This window comes from Epargyreus clarus, unplaced genomic scaffold (genome assembly GCF_041222505.1).
Source record: "Epargyreus clarus isolate Ecla_fem2 unplaced genomic scaffold, WU_Ecla_fem_2.2 ptg000019l, whole genome shotgun sequence".
NCBI classification, from domain to species: domain Eukaryota; kingdom Metazoa; phylum Arthropoda; class Insecta; order Lepidoptera; family Hesperiidae; genus Epargyreus; species Epargyreus clarus.
Window position 1 is genome coordinate 11,207,156 of NW_027332227.1, and position 21,558 is coordinate 11,228,713.

General features: G+C 33.8%; 1 protein-coding gene across 1 annotated transcript in view; it reads right to left on the minus strand.

Moving 5' to 3' along the window:
• Window positions 1–21,558, minus strand: part of sNPF (short neuropeptide F precursor) — a 52,931-nt gene that overhangs the window by 5,601 nt on the left and 25,772 nt on the right. The window contains exon 2 of the mRNA XM_073083533.1: window positions 7,197–7,295. Within this exon, the coding sequence (XP_072939634.1) occupies window positions 7,197–7,293 (97 nt within the window). The 5' untranslated portion in view covers window positions 7,294–7,295. The remainder of the gene's footprint in view (window positions 1–7,196; window positions 7,296–21,558) is intronic.

Consider the following 21,558-nt stretch of genomic DNA (forward strand, 5'->3'; position numbering starts at 1 on the left):
AAGCGAAGGTAGGAACAAAACTAGTCATAAATAAGCCCGTAAATTGGAAATATTTATAAGATAGTACAAGTATGTCTCCTTATTAAATTTCAATTTGAAAATAAAATTCCTTTTCTTATTTAGTGACTATTTACCTGAAAAAGAAAGCATTTTGGTATATTTAATAGTAGCAGAAAACTAGCACGCAGGTCACCTGTTTCTAATATAAATGATTATAACCCACCCGTGGACATCTGTAATCAACCCTCTGTTGCCAGTTTATCGATAGACTCTCCAATCAATATGAATTCATCTAACCGATCCATGTGGTAGTTTTTACGTCACTACTTCGGTAACAAACCTGGTTTCTTTCAACTAACGTAGGTTCGTTTGGTCACCTTTAATCCGTCGCTATTCATGGATACATGAGGTTTAATTTAGCTGTATTCAAAGATTCACCTTTAATTCATCTATTCAAACCGCAACATGAATTTGAAATTCGACGAATTGATGAATAAGATTTACGATGTATATCAGCATAGGGTTACTAATTGTTTAAATAAATCTTAATACGATGAGATATTTTATTAGTTAGAAATCATTGTCACAATATATTCTAATATTATGTTACGCTATCCTTATCAATTTGAAACCTATACCTATACTATCCTATTTGTTCTAATAACTAAGTAAATACAAACTTACTAAAACATTTTGGCAAACATACTCATTTTGTAGAAAAGCAACGAGTATATCATTATTACAAAAATCATTCTGGCACATTAATGCTTGGCTCGGGCATGAAATAAATTATTTTGGCCCATTTCTGATGGGATTATAGCCATGTATTTTGCGACATCAGCCAATACAATTACAATACGCTTGACGGGGCACGGTCGGAGTGGACATACTGATTCCAAAAATAATAAAAAGTCGCTTAATATTATAATTTACGTATGACATCGTTTGTACATAAAAAATCACATGTAGGTATTACATAGATTCGACTGCGACGTTATACATATAAATAAATCTCATGTCACTGTATTTCCATCAGCCAAATTCCACTGCTGGACAAAGACCTCACCTAATCTAGGACACTCCGACCGATCTTGAGCCGTCTGAATCCAGCGGTTATCCGCTGTCCTCATCAAACGTAGTCATCATTCCAGGACCTTCCTACCACGTCGGTTATCTGAACTATGTCACTTTGCAAAATCTAATCTCCGTGTGATTGGTTCTAACTTGAAATATAACGAAAATTTGTGAACCTGGGTGGAACGTTATACTTTTCTAAAAATAAATATGACACATTTTTCCCATTTAATTAAATCATGTTTAAAGAAGAATTTTCCTTATTGATTCGTCATTATATTTGTGAAACAATACGGAAAGGCAACAAAAGTTCGCACAAAAATGTCACATTGTTTCTTAACTGATTTTAACAGCTTGATTTAGTGTGAAACTTTAGTGACAGCCAATGTAGTATTAAAGAATATTTATGTATATTCATAGTTCTTTGAATTTTATGTACTTAATCTCTTTTTCTCATTCACTGACATAATTCATTAAGAATACCTACTATTAGAAAAAAAGTGAACAATGCGAAAGGTTACGTTTGTATAAAATATTATTATTTAATGGTCTTTTAATATTACACGTGTTATCTTACACGATTCTTTTTCTCAGTTTGTGCTGGCAAAATAACTTTTTCCCAATAAATGGACACGGAAAGTACTTTACAACCGTCTGGGGACTTACAGCTAGTACGTATTTTTCTGTTTTTTCTTGTCATTGGGTATAAATCATGTATGGGCGGTATTAATAATGAGTAGATACAGAGTTCTTACATTAAAATCTTCTCGATTTTAGCTCAAACAGTATAACGGTGTATAATATAATAATATAATAGGTGTCCAATGATGCACAAGATAAGTCATGGATGCGTTAATTAATTCTCATAGGAACTTTCTAACTCGGCATGTACATTCGTAATCGTGTTTAGTGACCGGTATCATATATGAAACTGATTTAACCTAAATGTATGCATATGATTAGTGTACCATAAGACGTAGCTTATTAACATGTAAATTAAACTGTGCGCGTTTGACCAGGATCTATCGTAATTAACGTTTGATAAATTAGATGTTTCATACCTTTACCATAATATAGTAGAATACATAGTCGATATTACAATACGATACGAACCAATTAAGCAGAGGCGTGAGACAGGGGGATATACTGTCCCCGAAACTGTTCACTGCTGCAATGGAGGATGTCTTCAAGGTATTGGAATGGCATGGACGGGGCATACGTTCAGACGGAGAATACATCTCGCACTTGCGTTTTGTCGATGATATTGTCATTATGGCAGAGTCGCTGCAGGAGCTGCAGGAAATGCTGAACAGCCTAAATGGTGCCTCCCGACGGGTGGGGCTGGGAATGAACTGGGACAAAACGAACAATGAACAAACGTTCAATAAACATGTTGTTCCTAGCCCAGTTGCCGTTGAGGGCATGACTCTCGAAGTTGTTCAAGAATAAGTTTACCTCGGGCAGATCATGCAGTTAGGTGAAAACAACTTTGAGAGGGAAACCGATAGGAGGATCCAGTTGGGCTGGGAAGCATTCGGGAAGCTTCGTAACATCTTCTCGTCGCCCATACCGCAAAGCCTGAAGACGTTCTGCGTAAGCGAAGAAGTCTGCTCTACTCTCGTTTTGAATAAAAAAAAACACGATTTCAACGATATTTTCATACATATTTATGTCATAACTAATTGATTTTCTACTGTCTTATTGGATCGTTTAAAGTCTTGTTCCCAGCAATATTTATTGTCATGATTTTATAAACAAGTAATTAATTAAAAAAATCAAAAACCCGACTGCACCAAAAAGGCTGAAGTAGAATTTCCAAAAGCAGTGAAATAGGCATTTCATTATTTTTATCGAGAAAGCCAAATACAAAGTTTCATAGTAGGTGTCTGCTTCAAAAACAAAAGATGTTCAAACAATATTATCCTATTTTATCCTCGTAGTGTTCATTTACGCTATATAAAGAACCTATGTGTAAAATTCCAGCACGCTTAAGTTCAGCGGTTTCCCTTTGCGTTGATCTCTGGCACAGCAACTCTCTCATTTAGTCAGACAGTCATCTCGATGTGTATATACGAGTATATATGTACTAGCTGGCCCGGCAAACGTTGTGTTGCCATATAAATAAAAAAAATGTTAAGGATGAAACACCCTTATCACTTAGGTGTAAAAAAAAAAGATAGTGGCCGATTCTCAGACCTACTAAATATGTATATAAAATTTGGTGAAAATCGGTGGAGCCGTTTCGGAGGAGTACGGTAACTAACACGAGAATTTTATATATACGAGTAAGATATATTATATAATGTATATGTAATCTCCTCTTAATTTCCTTTATTTTGACACCCTACTCGTTAGGTTTGGTTAACTTTTTTTAAAACGTGTTACTATTTTGCGAAAAAATTCACCATTTACGGTCTATAAAATATATAACTTCAGTAAATCAAAGTTTCGGTCATTATTTTACCTCGTTAGAGGTAGCATTTCATTATTTTTATCCAAAAAGCCTGATACAACATGTCATAGTGTTTGCTTCAAAATTGACGATTGTTCAAATGAACTTAACTTACATTAAATTTAACCCTTATTTTACCCTCTACGGGGTTGATTTTTCGAAGGGGGATAAATAAGTGCGTCCTTGTTCCTATCCAGAAAGCCAAATACAATTTTTTATAGTAGTTGCTTCAAAATTAAAGGATTTCAAAAAAACTGTTTTCCCCTATTTTACCCTCTTAAGGGTAGAATTTCCAAAAGGCCTTTCTTAGTACTTATTCAAGCTATATAGAGAACCTGTGTGCAAAATTTCAGAACTGTAAGGTCCTTGGTTTAGGCTGTACGTTGATTTCTGAAAAATGAAAAAGTCATTTAGTTAGTCAGTCAGTCAGTCACCTTACTATATGTTTTATATATATACAAATATGTTTTTATAATCTCCGTTTAATTTCCTTTCATTTGATACCCTACTCGATAGGTTCGGTTAACTTTTTTTTTTAAATGTCTTACTATTTCGCGCCAAAAATCCGCCATTTTGATTTTTTTTTTACTAACACCTATCTAAGGACACTCGGGTCGTTGAGACAAATATAATGACACTTTCACTGTTGAAATTCATCCAGCCGTTTGTTAGATCGGATCAAATAAAGAAAGACAAACATACAAGATACGCGCGAAAAACATAACCCTTCCTTGGCAGTCGGGTAAAAACGGTTTTTCTTAAAGTTAGGAACAATATCAGTTTCAATATTGGTTGCTATTTTCGGCCAATGTTAAAAATTAGGTATGTCTATTTTGGAAACAACTTAATCATTTATACAGTTATGTCATGGTTTAATTTACAGACCACGGTGTTATAATGATCTCTTACCCAAAAAATAAGTCTATCATTTTTATACGATAATATTTGAATTACCAAGATTGTATAGAAAGTCCGTTATAGGTAGCTGCTACATAGATAATGTCTGAGAGCTGTTAAAAATATCTCAAAGGTGTGTGGTCCTAACCCTAACATAAACTATAAAAGTTTTATATATGGCTGGCGCAGGATTATAAACCAAGTAAGATTTCAATCCGTGTACCTATACTGTTCTTACATAAAAATGCGAATTTTATCGTCTGCGTCTGCGTCTGCGCTTTAATCGTCTTGTTGCAATCTCCTGACGATTTCAACAAGACGATTAAAGCGTTCTTTATAATGCTCTAATTTATTTGAAATCACATTTCAATTGAATTTAGTGTTAGTATTACTTTAAATATATTCAAATTAAAAAAGGAAATTGTACACTAATGGGTATGGGAATCAATAGAGGTAATTTTTAACACCAATTATTTTGGTAACCGCCCCAAGCCTGGTTGCCAAAAATGCTTTTAGCAAAATTTTAGCAGATTTTATAAAATTTACTCTACGATCATTTTTATTACACCTATATTAAATACACATACCTACACAATTGTACATACGTATGAGTAATTGATGAAATGGTTATAGGGAAAGTCTAAAAAAGTATAATGGCCTTATTTCACCTTTAGTATGCTTATAACAAAAGACTTATTAAATGAAATATCACGAAAGACGAACAAGTGGGTGGAAATTCAGTCGACGCTATAAAAATAACTTAAGATGGCAAAATGAAACTCTTATTATTTCAAATAATATTATGACGTCAATTACAGTGGGCTTTTAGTCAATCAAATTACATAGATTTGAATAGAGTTAACATTGTATTGTACAATTTGAAAATTGTTAGCGGCGTTTTCATTGTAACTGTAGATATTGCTTTTGTACAATGAAATATGCAAATTCTCAATGTGTCTCATCAGCTCTCCTGAATAAAATTATTACGGAATCATTGATTAATTTGATTTGTTCAACAATTCGGATATTCTATTTGCAATTACTATTACTGTATTTGATTAAGACGTCAAGATGTCGAGATTTGTCTTTCTGTTAATTCAATATAAATTTATGATTAGGTATGAATATGGGTTTACTTCGGGATTTCGAAAAAAAATACAGATCTGTACTTCACATTACAATCAAAACCCCCAGTGAGTCTGGCCGTGTCTCACGTAAATGGCCTTAAAACCCTGCCTCTAGATCTAGGGGACCGAGGCTCAAACCACCTCTGATTTTTCAAAATGATGTGCGTATTAGAAAGTAATTATCACTTGCTTAAACGGTGAAGGAAAACATCGTGAGGAAACCTGCATACCTGAGAGATATATAAAAAAATCTCAAAGGTGCGATGCGAAGTCAGTGGCCAACTCGGTGGACCGTGGTGTAATTCTTCTCATTATGAGAGGAGACCCGTGCCCAGCAGTGGGACGATAATGGGTTGTTGTTGAGATAACTTACCACTGAACACGTTAATGACAAAAATATGTTGATCTAATTTTCAATTCTATGTAGATAATGGATTTTGTTTTTTTTACAGAATTTTAGGCATCTTTATACATCAAATTATTCTGATAATACGAATATTATAAATCTTAGCTAATCTCGAGATGTTTCTCTTCGGCTGTGAATACAGCTGCGGAGAAAGTTAAAACCACTTTAATAAACATAAATTATCTTATTGTTTCCAACAAGAATACATTTGTATTTTACATTATACATTTGTATTCGTGTTTTTGCAAATTAAAACTTGACGATATAATTTATCAGTATATTTTAATGTTAATGAAATCCTTGATAAGCTTACAGGAAAAGCAAATTTTAAATCTGAGACTTAGTTATTGTAACAGTAGGTACTCTCAGTCACCTTATCCGGTAATTATAGCTTGAACAAAAAATAAATCAAAAACATCCCTTACTCAGTGTCAAATAAGTCTAAAGTTTTAGTAACTCACGGAAGCTTAAATACATGATTTGAAGACAAACCGTTAGTCCATTTTTTTTTTCAAAATGCCTAAACATCTGATACGATGTAATATTTATTACTTAACGGTGACTGTTTCAATGTGCCTTTTCTAGAAAACCTATAATGAAACTGATCACTGATTCAATACTTACCTATACGATACTGATATGATATGAAACAAACAAAAAAGTTTGAACTTATATCGTCTTACTAAAAAATCTTCCAAACACATACAATAAAATTAATATCCTCAATAAATATTCAACCCGTTACCCCGACTTTAATTAAAATACTTGGTCTATACATTTAATTAAATTAATACATTTTTTTTTGCAAATTCAAATTGTTTCTATCGCGGTGGCACGTGAAAAGGATTTTAGGCAGGCGTAGCATGGAATTTATAATACAGTCAGGTATTTGTTTTTCTGTTATAAAATTTGGACACGTACCTTGTTATTTTTACTAGCTTTCCGTTGCAAATTGTTCGCATTTTAGTGACACCGCAGATTTATTAATGGAACGAATGATCGCCGAAGGGTATGAAATACGACCTTCCACTCGGACCGGAGTATGATTGCTAGACTCACATTTTTTTTAAATTCGTTTTAGATGTGCGTAATCAATTTTATTTATCATTTTGTTTTAACATTCATGGAAAAAGACGCAAGGAATATATGATCTAATATCAGACAGGGTTACATATCATATAACAAGAAAATCTATAATTTATTATTTGGTCAAAATTTTATACATGTATCGTCTGCTTACCATCATATTGCGTGAGTGCCTGCGCGTCGGAGCCTGGCAACATGCCGACCGCCGCTAAGCCGCACAGAGCAAGGACTAGGACGCAGCTTCGGATCATGGCTGTAACAAACAACAAAACGTTATATATAGTTTTTAACACATTGTTTTTATAATACATGCAGCAGACGAGCATGCAGTCCACATGATGGTAAGTAGTTACTGCCGCCCATAGACATCTGTAATCAACCCCAGATAGGATTAGATATTCCTGCCTAAGACCGACCTCAGATGCGCCGGTACCCATAAGAACTAAGCTTGAACGCCTTGGAAAACTATGTGTCCCTTACCACACCCTTCAAACCAGAACACAGCAGCGTTTACCACTGCTAGTATGAGGCAGAAATAGGTGTGGTGGTGGGGCCGCCGAAGTCAAACCACAAAAGGTTCAGAAATTTATTAGATGCACTAGTTAAAGCTGACTTAGGCTGATATCCCGGTGAGAACTTCGGAATAAAAACATATAAAGATACTGTTATAGAGAAATGCAACATTGTATGTTATGTAATGTAAAATCCTTAGTTCTAGTCTCATTAAAAATTATCAAGTTTTGTATATATATGGAAGCTGATGTTTTACGTTTATGTTTTTTTTTTTTTTTTTTTTTTATTAATAAATAATAAATAACACCTTCTACAATCATAACCTAATACAAGGATGCGTGGTAGATCAAAGTGAAGTTCTCAAAAAGTACACCGACACCCAACCAGACCAGAAATCTAAACTCATTTAAAATGTCTTAATGCCTGGCCAGAAATCTAACCTGGGATCCTCTGCACGTTAAACCGGTATAGTGATGGCCCAGCGTAGTAAAGAATCTTGAAAAACGCTTTCTACACTCACAAGCCCCACACTAGGATTCCCTGTGTCGTGGGTGCCATGGACACACACATAGACAAATACACAAACACCCAGACCCAGAACCAGAAATCTAATCATCATCATCAATCATCATTTATCGAACCCGGGACCCTTTGCGCGTCAGACCGGTATGGTGACCGCTCCGCCACGCGGGTCGCGTAGCATCAAAATTATCTCAACCTGTACTTATCTACATCTAAATTACCAAATTCTGCCACAAAAGTTTATGAAAAAGGTTTCAGGGTTCAGTAAAAGCCGAGATAATCGCGGCACTAATTTGAACCATAATGCGAACATCACTCGGAAGGCTATATGCATGTTTAGACACGTATTATGAGTATTAGGTAGGTATATACTCGTAGATAATATCTTTAAGGTGGTTTATAATTTAAGTTAAAGGTTCAAACATTTTATTCTTAGAAAGTATTAACTTTATGCTGCAAAAAATAAAATATTGCTTCCTTGTCTGTTTAAAAGTAGAGCTGTGATCGTGATAGTTTTTTCATAAATAATTCCTTGTACGACACCATAACAGCTGCATAGGTACACCATTGGCATCTAATAGGAGACTTATGAGTCAGATGTGTCTTGCTACATGATATGGTGTCTCCTATAAAATACTATTGCACTGCAAAAGAGATTATCTTTCTACAACAAAACAATATTTCAAATATGGAAATCGATAAACTAAACCAAGAACCGAAAACAAACAAAGGAAATGTTTTCTTTATTTGTCTTTAAGCCTATATAAATACTATCTGATCCTGATTGTAACGGAGCTGACCGAAAAAATTCTTGCTTTCATACACTTGTAATAATAATAAAGAAACGAGCACTTAACATGAGATGTGGTAATTTACTGTAAGTAGCTATTGTTCAGGGGAATGAAACTTATTATGATTATTTGCGATACTTCTTAAAAATAACTACGAATTTATTGACATTTTACGAAGGAATTCTTATTTCGTTTACTAAAATGAACCGATTCGTTGGACACGTTACGAAGAAACTTTTATTCTTTTCACAATATTTCACTAAAATATCCCGTCATATTAAGAGAATGAATGTAACTCTAATTATGACGGGACATTATCCCTACTATTTTAACCCACCCGACGTAGGCCAGTCTTTCTATAGAAAGTTCCTTCACCCCGTCCGAAAACAGTGCGGAAAAAGTGGCATTACACTTTGTATTGGGAAGGCTCAACAAGTAGGCTAATGCGGGGTGTCGCCGCGCGGCAATCATGACGCCATCAATCACGCTTATCACGCCAATGTCACGCGTGTGCATTAGGGGACACAGATCGCTCTAGTTTTGGAATTGATTGCGGATTCGGTTTCATTTTAATTTTGCTTTTTGAATTTTAGCCGGAGTTGCTCGTGGCTCTGCTTATGTATTGCCTTGTTTAATTCAGTAAGGACAGTTGATTACAGGAAATTTGATTGTGTTCCGTTATGTTTTTGAATATAACTCCATCCGTAACATCGAAATGAAGATGCCTAATATATTTGTATGACATTTGTTTGAGTGTTTGACAAAACACATCTCTTCACATTTGATTTAATATTCATAATAAAATTTAGCGTAGATTTTAATTTCACTTACAGTCAAATGGTTTAACACTTAAATAAAGTTTAAATCTTAACCTAGTTCCAGGTAGTCGAAATTCAGTCAAACGTTAACGTTTCCGATTTGGTGCTTTCCCAATGCAATCACTCGTTGCTTAATAGTCTCTAGTGAATATTCTCAAACGCAAAATTCACCTGCAATGTAGTTCGGGACTGTATGCAAGATAATTGAGAACTAATTCGAAATAATTTACTTTGTCCCGGCGGGTACAAGTCGTAACTACAGGAACAAGTTCTGAACTAGCTTAATGAAAGTTGAGGATTGATCAGAGCTTATATAAGCACTCGAGTTGATAGAAGCATGTGGGAATGCGTTGGTAGAGACTATGCAAAGTTAAAGGAGTGAGAATTAGTTGAATTATCTGGTAATAAATTCTAATTGAGCTGGATAAATGTCGCATATCTTATTGTTATTGTTGAAATGTATGTTATTGTTCAAATTACTTAAAGGTTTTCTGACGTAATAGATGCCTATTTTAACAAAAAATAAGGCAGATTAATCATTTTTTCCGTAGTTTCGTTAATATGTATCTATGTTATTAAAATAAAATCTTGTTACATATTTTACAGAGATATGATCAAATAAAATTAGGTTAACTAGTCAGGGTCTGGTAAGGTCAATTTCATCGTGTCAGACATACATAAAAAGCTAACATGCAATATCACGCATATTGCATGTTTAGTATAAAATACCAGACACTGTAAAAACACTATAAAACTGCGAATCACTCCACATTGTCATACTTTATAAGCTTCATACAGCGTATATATTACATATTGTCATGCGACAATAGTATCCATCTAGAATTTTTATTATAAAATTATATCCAGTATAAATATTGCTGGTGAGGCTTGTGTGTGAACTGTATAACGTTTCAACGCCTATTTAAGGGTTCCGCAACCAACAACAACTTATTTTTCCGCTCTTTCAATCTGTTCGTTTGTCACAGCCATTTAATTAAGGACAATTGACTTTACATAGTCATGGAAGGCAAATTAGGAAGGTGCGTTACACAATGATGTAGAAAAAATACGAAAACAAAATTAATCAGGATAGTGCTATCTATAATGTAATTTCGTTGTTCGTAGACCAGTGCCTACACACTTGTCTGTTTTTTTTATTTATTTATACAAAATTATACCATTTGTAATATTATAGTTAAGAGTAAAAAACTTAAGTCATATAAAAAGATTGTAATAACATAATAGTATGCATACTAATATTGCTTTCGAATATTTTAGTATTTATACCTGGACAAATATCGTTAAAATTCTTACCGCGTGCAAGCATTTTTTGTGATAAAAAGTAATTTACATCATAGAAATTTAAATTTATATTCAAAGGGTCATAATGACTTCAAATTCACATTTTTAATTAAACCGAGGGAGAGATCAAATTTATTACACGGAACAAACTCTGAATGTCCGCGCAAATGAAAAATTAGACTATTACCGTTTCCATGTTAAATGCATTATTTGATGGTAATTTATTAATACCACTTCCAAATACATACGAGTACAACAATAATACAAACTTGATGACGGCCCTACCCGATTTCGCTTTCTATGGAATTGGAATTGGAGTAAATACCAAACATTTCAATTTTACATGTGTACCTAAAGTTATCCAATTACTTCAATAAATAATTCATACACATTTTGTTAATACCATTAGCGTTTTTAAAACTTATAGCCGACTACGATTGCATGATGTTGTAGATGTTATGACATAGTTATATACAAACTGAGAACCTTCAATGAAGCAGACAATTAGTGACTGAGCCTCTGGACTCAATTTATTTATAGACACCATAACCACCGTTTAGTTAGTTAACACCATATACTGTTTTATGTACCCCTGAGTTTTACTTTTTAGCAAACACTTTTTAGCCTTTAAAACACTCCGAAAAAATATTGTAACTGTCTTGTGTTCTATAAAATATTCTAATTCTAATTTTTACTCTAGTCGTTTCCCCTACCGACTAACGTTGTACAATATTGATTTATGTGACATTTTTATACATCTGCCCCCATTTTGGTATCAAAGTGTGTTTCTGAATGTATGTTTTACATCTCAATACCCGTGCCTATTTCCTTACTTCCCTCACATCCGGTCACTATAATCCTATTTGGGAACTGGCTTTTCCGATAAACTCGTTTGCCTTTTTTATCTTCATCTTGGATGTTTTATTCAGGATGAATTTTATACATATAAATAAAATATAAATGACTTCGTAATAACCAAGATTTTCGAGCTTATAAACTTCCGGTTTTCATGATAGCAAAGCATTTATTCTTTTTCCGTTAGGTACTCTTTTGTTTTTAGTTCAAGGGTGTGAACTAGAAGAAGGACGTGACTACAAACTTTATATGAAATGGCTGAGGTTACTTTTCGTCTTGATAATTTATTGGTCCCATGGAAACAGGGGTAGCACTCTACATTTCCATAAGTACAGTAACAAAATAGTTTATAGTTTTGACGTGAACTTTCATATTTCTTGTAACACAGAAATGGATCACCTAAGTGCTGGTAGCAGTTTCATTGCTACCCTACACGTGTCAAGATTTATTACAGTAAAATTGTTGACTTATGATTGATCGTGCTTGTTCAGGACAACACATTTTTATGATGCTTTAATAAAGGGAAAAACATGGTACGTTTATATTAGCTTTCCAGTATAATTTTGTTTGTCTTTTTTAATAATTTTCCTTTTTATGTACGGAAGTTTTTTACTTTTAAAAGGCAAGCTTCAGATTTTCAAAATTTCGGTCGACCTATTTAACTGAGTATTTTCGCAACTTACAATATTCAGTCGACTTATTTGGTGACATAATTTTTATAGACTATCAATAAGTCCAATTATGCTCTAATCTATTAGTTTCCCCTTACATTCACATAATTATAAAATACCATATAATCCTTTATCGTTTATTTTGTACAAAAGCCGATGAAATTGACGTTGCAATTGATTGAAGCTGTAAGGTTTACCTCCGATTCACATCGTGTGTATGTAGCCTGAAGCCAAGAAGTTTCCTTAACAAATAAATGTTTGTTACTTTTAGAGAAAGTTTGACAGATTTTAGTACGCATTTACCAAAGCTTTTGTATATAATCCGTGTAACTAAAACCTATCGAGATTTCGAGATTAATGCTTACGTGCCGATAGGTACTTTATTATTTTTGTCATCTTTTTTTATTATAATATAGGAGTAGCAGACGAGCATGCAGTCCACCTGATGGTAAGTGGCAACTGCTGCCCATGGACATCTGTAATCAACCCCAGATAGGATAAGATATTCCTACCCTACCTGAGGTCGGGCATAGATGCGCCGTTACCCCTGAGGACTAAGCTGGAATGCCTCGGAAAAGTCTGTCTCTCTTACCACACCCTTCAAAACGGAACACAGCAGCGCCCAACACTGCTGTTATTAGGTAGAAATAGTTGGGGCGGAGTCGAACCACAAAGGGTTCCACCTTCCGTATCATCGTTTTTACTACGATACATTATTTTAAGAATCAGAATCTGAGTAGGTCCACATGAGTCCACTGACATCACTCGATAGTTTAAGAACTAATGCCGAGTACTATAATTTTGTCCTTTTCATATTTTCATACAGCCCTATCTGAAGAATTAAAGAATTTCCATTCCTTCGACGGGTTATCCTATAATAATCCAGGCAAACAAATACAAGCATCAAAGCATTTGTTCTTCCAGTGAGGTAATCCCAATTTTACAGTTAATCTACAACAAAGATCAAAAACCCTTTGTTGAATTAATTGCAACGGCCTGAATACCTAGGGATTACCTCGTGTTGGAAATTTTCGTTTGATGTGTGACTTTTATCTATTTATCCCTCGTTAGCTTTGAGCTAAGTTATTTAATTGTAGACGTATAGTATTATAATTTTAGAGGCGAAAATGTGTATTGCGAATTATAACTAATTCGTTCATATTATTAACTTCTGTTATGTTATAAGTATTAAAAATGACTGCTTTTTATTTTGCGTGTAGGTACTAAATATATCAGGATACGACATTACGTGTACGTGTGAGACAAGTACAGAAAATTCATATTGCACACCTATACTAAATATCTAAACACTGTCCCCTACCGGTCAAATTTTAACCATACCCCACAAATACACATTCAGGGTGAGATTTAAAAATATATTTTTTATAAGAAAATCTACACCATATATTGCGAATTTCCCTTTGGCGTATTTATTCCATTCATCATTCTAACACTTGCTTTGAGCATATAGCTCTGCCTAGAGCTTGCATGCTTAGAATTTTGTGGAGCACTTTTCATAGTCAGATATGGCACCTATGAACGTAGCGTTGTCCACATCACGGCCCGTCTTTGATCCGTCAGCCGGTAAATTGGTTCCCGCCGCCCGACGCCACTGTGTGCACTATGCTTAACACTAGCTGAAAATGTATAGCGCGAAATTTGACGATTTATTTTTAAATACGTTTTGTATTTAGGCCTTGTGAACATTGTTTATTGTTAATATTTATTATTGTAGTACGTACTTGTCTTTCCCTTTTCAGTTATTTTTTTTAACACAGTTGTTTTTTTGTTTTAAATAATAATGCATTCAATTGACAGTTGACATAAAAGAGTTACATGAAAATATTACGATATATGTATATTGCTTTGCAGTTTATTAGTATGGCTATAATTTGATACATATGTATATTTAATTATTATATTTACACGACATCTCATATGTTAAAATCCGTCAAGCAGTTTGAGCTGTACAATATCAAAATAATGACATACCTACATACATACATCCAGCATCGGTGCAGTCAAATAAAAATATGAACCACATATTAATATTTTTCGTATTTACAAAGACGACGCTACTCATACCTACGTGTATGTTCTTTCGCGTCATTTTCAAAGCAACGAGCTATTATTACGTTTACGAACACATTTTCCTGCGAGGAATGGTGCTATCAACAGGTAGTGAAATGGACAGTAATGTGGCTGTCGTCGACAGGCAGCAGAGATTTATAGTTGAAATTTCCTAACGTAATGCGATATGACTTCAAGCTCTTCGAATTTCAACAATCTGTTGAAAAGTACCAAAGAGGACAGCGCTCGCTCTGATCTTACAGAAGTACCTAATGGGAATGGCCCATATATCCGGAAGAGAATGTCGCATAACGTTGATAATGGATACGTTATTTTCCCTGAGCTATTTTTAAGAAAATATGCCTTTTATCTTTCTAAACGAGATACAACAGTTGTATCGCTATAAGGCAAAAATAGTTGTGATCGTGGTGTCGCATTCAAACAATCGTCATTAGGGAACAAAAATATTTGAAAAAAATAGTAACCACCATAACTTTAATACTAGAAATAGAAATAAACTATCAATACCTAAATATAGATTATGTAACGTAGCTAGATCTTTCATGGGTATTCGCTACTACAATAAAATTCCCGACCACATTTTGAATATCACAGAAAAAAGTTTATACTTGTCAGTAAACAAACGGTATGTAAAAAAGCGTACTATAGGTTGTGTGATTATTTGACTGATAAACGGTGTAATCTGAAGGTCCCAGCTCCACATCTACCACTAGGTTAAGAGCCATTGTATAAAACATTTTTTTTTTAAAAGATGTGTGTTATGGAGTTTCTTTCGCCGCTTCTTCTCCATAACGAAACACCTTGTGAAGTGGTGGTAGTTGTACTGACATTTAAAAAGTGCTTTGTTTAAGAACCTATTTTGAATAAAAATAATAATTTGATTTGATTTGAAATCTACCTGAGAGTTCTTTAAAAAAGTTGTCAAAAGTGATTGAGTTCTACCAATTCGCCCTTGGCCAATACAGTGGACTATAGCCTAAAACCTGTTTCAGCCGAAGGGAGACCCGCATCTACCACTGCAACAGTTATGGGTTGACGACGACAAACATTAATTTATATTTTATGCGTTTTTTATAAACATGTGTTTATAAATATGTACGTATTTTTAAATTATTTAAAATCGCTTTCACAATACTAGCAAAGTCGTTACGTTAACATTTGTATGGAATTTCAGTTCGTTAAAACTATATAAGTACTTATTGTTTTAAGTTCCAGCTATTTCTACCCGCGGCGTTTCACTAAGTTTAATTAGTCTTTAAATAACTTTAATGAATATAATTAATAGTTTTCATTAGATATCAGACGATGACTTAGCTTGTTTCCATCCATTGTAATTAGACTAAAACCTAATCCGTTTTTATAATTAAGATAATTGAGATTGTTAATATTGCAATTAATCGTATCGAGCTGTAATACCAGTGGTGTATTTTGTTGTGTGGTGTTGTAATACAGTCTTATATTTGAATAGACGCTTTATACACTCACAGCCCCACACTAGGATTCCCTGTGTCATGGGTGCCATGGAAATGCACAGAGAAACACTCATATAGATAGAAAAACTCATCATATAGATATCTGTCTGGACGGGGATCGAACTCGGAACCCTTTACGCCTTTACTGGTATGGTGACTGCTCCAGTAGGACTACATTTCAAATATTATTAAAAACGAAATTGAGTACTTCCAAGTACGAGTATCCATTTTCTCGATTCTTACGCGATTCTCGATTCTTGATTTTTACGCGTTCTGTTTCCCGATTTTTACCTTTATTATTTTTATTTAGGTAAAATTTGAGTAATTTATATTTATATTTTACACAAAATTGTGCATAATTGTCAGTGTCCAAGATTCGAACATGAATATTACTACCTATTCATACCACTAGACTATTTTCAGTCACAAAATACAGTTGATTTTATCGTTTTTCTATGATAGCATCTAGTATCAAACTATAAAGTGTTGGGCGCCTATTAATCAAAGTGAAATGCCATCTAAATGGAAACGAAAAGCGTGTCCTGTTTGTGACAAGTGAACATATAGGCAGGGACGCCAATCATATTCCCGGAAAACATCCTATAACGAAGTTCTTTCATGAGTCGGGGGCAAAAAGCGACGAACTACAGTAGAGCATACCTATCGTATCACGTAAATAAGTCGAATATCTCTCCTCACAGCTAGGGCTGCCAACTGCATTACAAATGCATATTATGTATCGATATACAGTATTTTTAATAAATATTAAATTACAAAAATATAGCACCCATAGTATATTTATGCGTGGTGAATTGAAATATACATATTGTTATATTTTAATACCCACATTTCTTTGGAATGAAATTTTGAAAACCCCTTCTATAACGTAGGTACATGTCTACCGATTCCCAAACTCGTATTATTTCGGTAATAAATTCAGTATTAACGAAAATAATAGCATTTGTTTATAGCCTTTTTAAATGAAGCGTGAAAACGCTCGCTAGTGTCATGGCGTCCGTTGGTGACGTCATGTTAGAACATCCCATACAAAATTTCAAGCAATTCAGCGACATACCCAAAAATGACGTCATTCGCGCCCCGTAAAGGTTTCAGACAAGATGGGCGACTGCAGTATTTTATACTTTTATTTTATGAAAAAAATAATAAATCTTGAAGATTTTTTTTAAACCTGAGTCATTTTAGAGAATTTATATTATATTTTCTTAATTCATTTATTCTTTGATTTTATAATACTGTCATCATGTCAAATGTATTCAGTATCACATACTTTTAAATATATCATCTTGGCTATATGAGATATTTCTGAATTACCTATACAAGTTTAAATTTAAACACTCATAAAAAATATGAATATCCTTCCAATATTAATTGTACTTCAAAGCCCTTCTTACGGTTTTAATATAAAAAGTAATTTCAACATAATAATAATGATCAATTTACGTTGGAGCGGCCCGAAATGATTACTCATTTACCTTTAATCAACGGCTAAAAATAACCAAATTGAATACTTATTACTTTTTTCTCCACTTACAAGACTATTTCAGAACTCAAATTTAAACTTAATACTCTCAAGTAAAGCGAGAGAATGTCATCACGGTCTTTTTGACCGAACCTTTGATAATCATGTGGCACAAACGTAAAAGGTTTGCGGCTTAGGCACCGTAAGCTCTGTGACATCGGACTAACGAAGCGCCTTTAGAATCGCGGAAAAATCGTAAAACGGCTACGAACTGGCCTTTCTATCTCTTTTATCATATTTCCTATGTATGGGTGTCCTGGAAGAAATCGATAGGTACTATAGCGTTGCAGTCACCACTATTGATTTTGGAGTAGGTATAGTATAGTTGTTTGAGGAATATCAACGCAGTCTACAAGATGGTTAAATCGCATCCGTTCAGAAACTTCTATAATCAGTTCTAGATACATGGGTTGTAGGTATGGCTGTTATAAGACAGAAACTGGCGTGATATGTACTAACACTTAACAGTGAGACTAAGAAAGGATGTAAAACTTGAATTTGAATTAAACATTTCGTCTTAAACAAAAAGTAGTTTACTGAAATTGTGAACGGTTGCACCTGGAGCTTATTGCGGACTGCAGCTTACGTTAATGAAAACGGAAATGGTTTATTATGGAAAAAGAATTTACGTTGATTCAACCTTACGTTCGTGTTCTTATTTCAGCCAACTCTTTTACCTGCGTTATACCGGTTGACTTCACAGAATAATAACTGTTACTATTTGTTAACTTAAATCTAAGTTACAGACTAAAAGATTTAATAAAATGAATCTTAGAGTTTACGCGTTATTTTCATTTAAGTGATATTTTTAAGTCTATTATTGATTTTTTAGTTCACAATATTAGTAAACCGGAACATGAGGTTGAGCTTTTATTATAATATCTGTCCGTAAATGCAATTTATATTTGGGAATTTCTCTACTGACATTTAAATAACACTGTTATATAACCATGAATCCACATTAATCTCCTTTAGTGAACAACGTTGTTACGTACAAGATTACATTGTTGAATTTCAGAACGCACCTTAAGCTCTGTGGCATGAGAGTAAGCGCCTGAAATCTGCACGAAAATCGGGAAGCTCGCAACATTCCATCGTAATCAGACGAACAGTTGCCGGAATTGAAACGGTTCCCTGGCGTGTATTGCAGCTTAGGTTAATGAAAACATAAATGAGTTACCACGCGAGCTGCAACTCATGTCTACTCTTTCTCATTCTGGTTCATTGTTTTTGAATGTTTTGCCTAACCTTACTAGGTATATGCATATGTTATAGTCAAAGACCGATACACAGTCTCTTCGCGGAAGGACTGGTTTATTCTAGGTTTGGCCAAAGCCATCAGGCAATCCCCGAAATACATTTCAATTTCACCCTTTGCCTGAAGTATTTTTAGTCAAACCCAGGAGCCAACTTTTCAGTCAAACGTCGAAAGTAAATTATTCTGTTTCGGTTTTGGCCTAGTCAATCCTAGAAGCGACTGCAAAACTCGGTCAAACGTTGATCTGAACATGTTTAAACAGGTTCATAATGTCTCTCGCGGTGTTCCGACCGATTGTTTTGTCATTTCATGTTCGTTCATTGAGCGTGCGGGCGTGTAATTGTGTAAAATTGAAGATGAGTGAGGTTAGGTTAGGTTAGGTTAGGTTAGGTTAGGTTAGGTTTTTTTTAAATTATTAAAACAATAAACATCAAAATTTTAAAAATGTTATTTTTTTTTACCTAATCTTACAAACTAACCTCCGTATATTCCAAAGCATTTATTTATTTATTTTATACTTTATTGCACATCGTACAAAAGGTGGGCCTAATGCCACACGGCATTCTCTCAAAGCATCTCAAATATAAAAGTGAAAATCACGTAAGCTGACCAATCAGGTGTCAGAACTGGCAGAGTTAAGCGGTTCTTAAGACTTGAAAGCTGCTTAAATGATAAAATGCTTCCAAATATACGAAGATAAGACACTTCATACCTATATCGGAGTTTGACTCGTCAAACCCCGATTTAATAAAATTGTGTTTTGACGTTTGCCTGACCAAATTAGTCTCTCCCAGGTTTGACGAAAATTGTTTAGTCAAAGGCCGAAAATTTACATTAGTTTGGGCTTTGACTAAGTCATTCAGTCTGACCTGAGGATTGACCAGTCCAACCTAGGAGCGCCGGAGCTTCGGAGTTTGCCTATAACACTTACATCATACACTTAAAATTTTGTTAATATGGACACATTTCAAAGAAGTATGACTTTAACTTTAGATAAAAAAATAAGTATTGCGTGTTCAGTAAAATAGCAAATTTTCTTCATACACTTATTATTTTTTTAAACTTTTATAATTAAAGAGAGGTTTCACATTTTTATTGGAGAATTCCGTATTAAAAGCATAGGATGACACAGATTTAAGCGAGCCTTAAACATATTAAAATTAAAATAATTACGCGATATTTAAAAAAATACTCCAAAGTTAAAATTAAATTGTCTTTCACGCTTTGTTGCTTAAGCTAAATATGATGGAGATTAATTGTAGACACAAAGTTTGGGTATTGAAAACTTTTTGATTAATTAAGTAATTTTGACACCAACTACATGGGTCCAGATGTCGAAACCATTTCTAATTAATGAACAAAATAAATGTATATAGGTAGATAAATATTAAAGTATTCTTAAATTCTTTGAAAGGTTTATACAAAACATATTTTTGTTTCATCGTTAATTGGAACGTCTGAGGGAATATTAAATTACGCTTTCCACAATGAATACATTACCGCCGTATTATCGAAGATTAGCACCTACATCACCTGCCAAGAGATATCTTTATGAAATCTTAACATAAAAATTGTAAAAGCTGAAAGGCATGTCGGACCTGTCATTACATAATCTATTGAATATTATTATTATTATAAGCCCTGGAGGGAATTTATATTCTGTTTGAGTACAAAAAATACGATAGGTAGATACCTACAATAAACAATTTGTGTGGATACATTGTGATTTGTTACAAAATGTAGTTCTTTGTGAAATTTAATTCTCCTAATTGATTCAAAGTTGGTTTGAGAACATTTTTTTCACTACAGACAAAAATTAGTTATGTCAGTCACTGTACCGCAACGCACGCTTCCACTTAACTCAGTTTCGTTAATACAGCTGGGAACACAATCGGAGTACATACATACAGTACGTTGGGTTTAAGTAACAAAATGATAAATGTGACGTTTAAAAGCTCATTGCTGTGCTTGTAGCATTCTCACGGCCGCTCGGCTCTCAGGAGCCACATTTCTGCGGCTAGGCGCCTCTCGGATTAAATTTTCGTAACAAAATTATGGAAACGACTCCTTGATGTGTGTGTCCCCTCAGGATAAGGAGGATACACTTCAATGGATATATCTACAGTTTCCTTGATGCGTTTAATGAGCGTCACGTAAAACTAACAAGGGTGAGTTGTTGACACTGTAACCAAACAATGTGTGTGTTGGTGTAACAAATGATTTTCCTGTACACGTCAGCGTTCGTAAAGTTCCTTTATATACGAAAATTTTAAATATGTACTTTGTAAAACTTACTCATCTAATGCTTAAAATGAATTAACTCATTCAATAAAGCAAACACCTGTACATCTTGTCTAAAGGAAGATTCAATATTCTCAGGTAAATTCATTATTTCTTCATCAACATTTTAAATATTTACATGATTGTTAAGTAAAGGGATAAATTTCTTGATAAATTTATGTTATACGGCTTCTATAAACGTATACATTATATAATATTCTCATGATGAAAGATAGTGTCTATCATCATGTTAATTAATAAACATATACACATTTACGCATTTTTTATAAAAATATGACACATGTAAATATTTAGTAAAGAATTGTTTGATATCTTTTTAAATAAAATAATTTGTCTTTTTTTCTGTTTGTTTCATCGAAGTAGATGTCACCCATATTTAAGA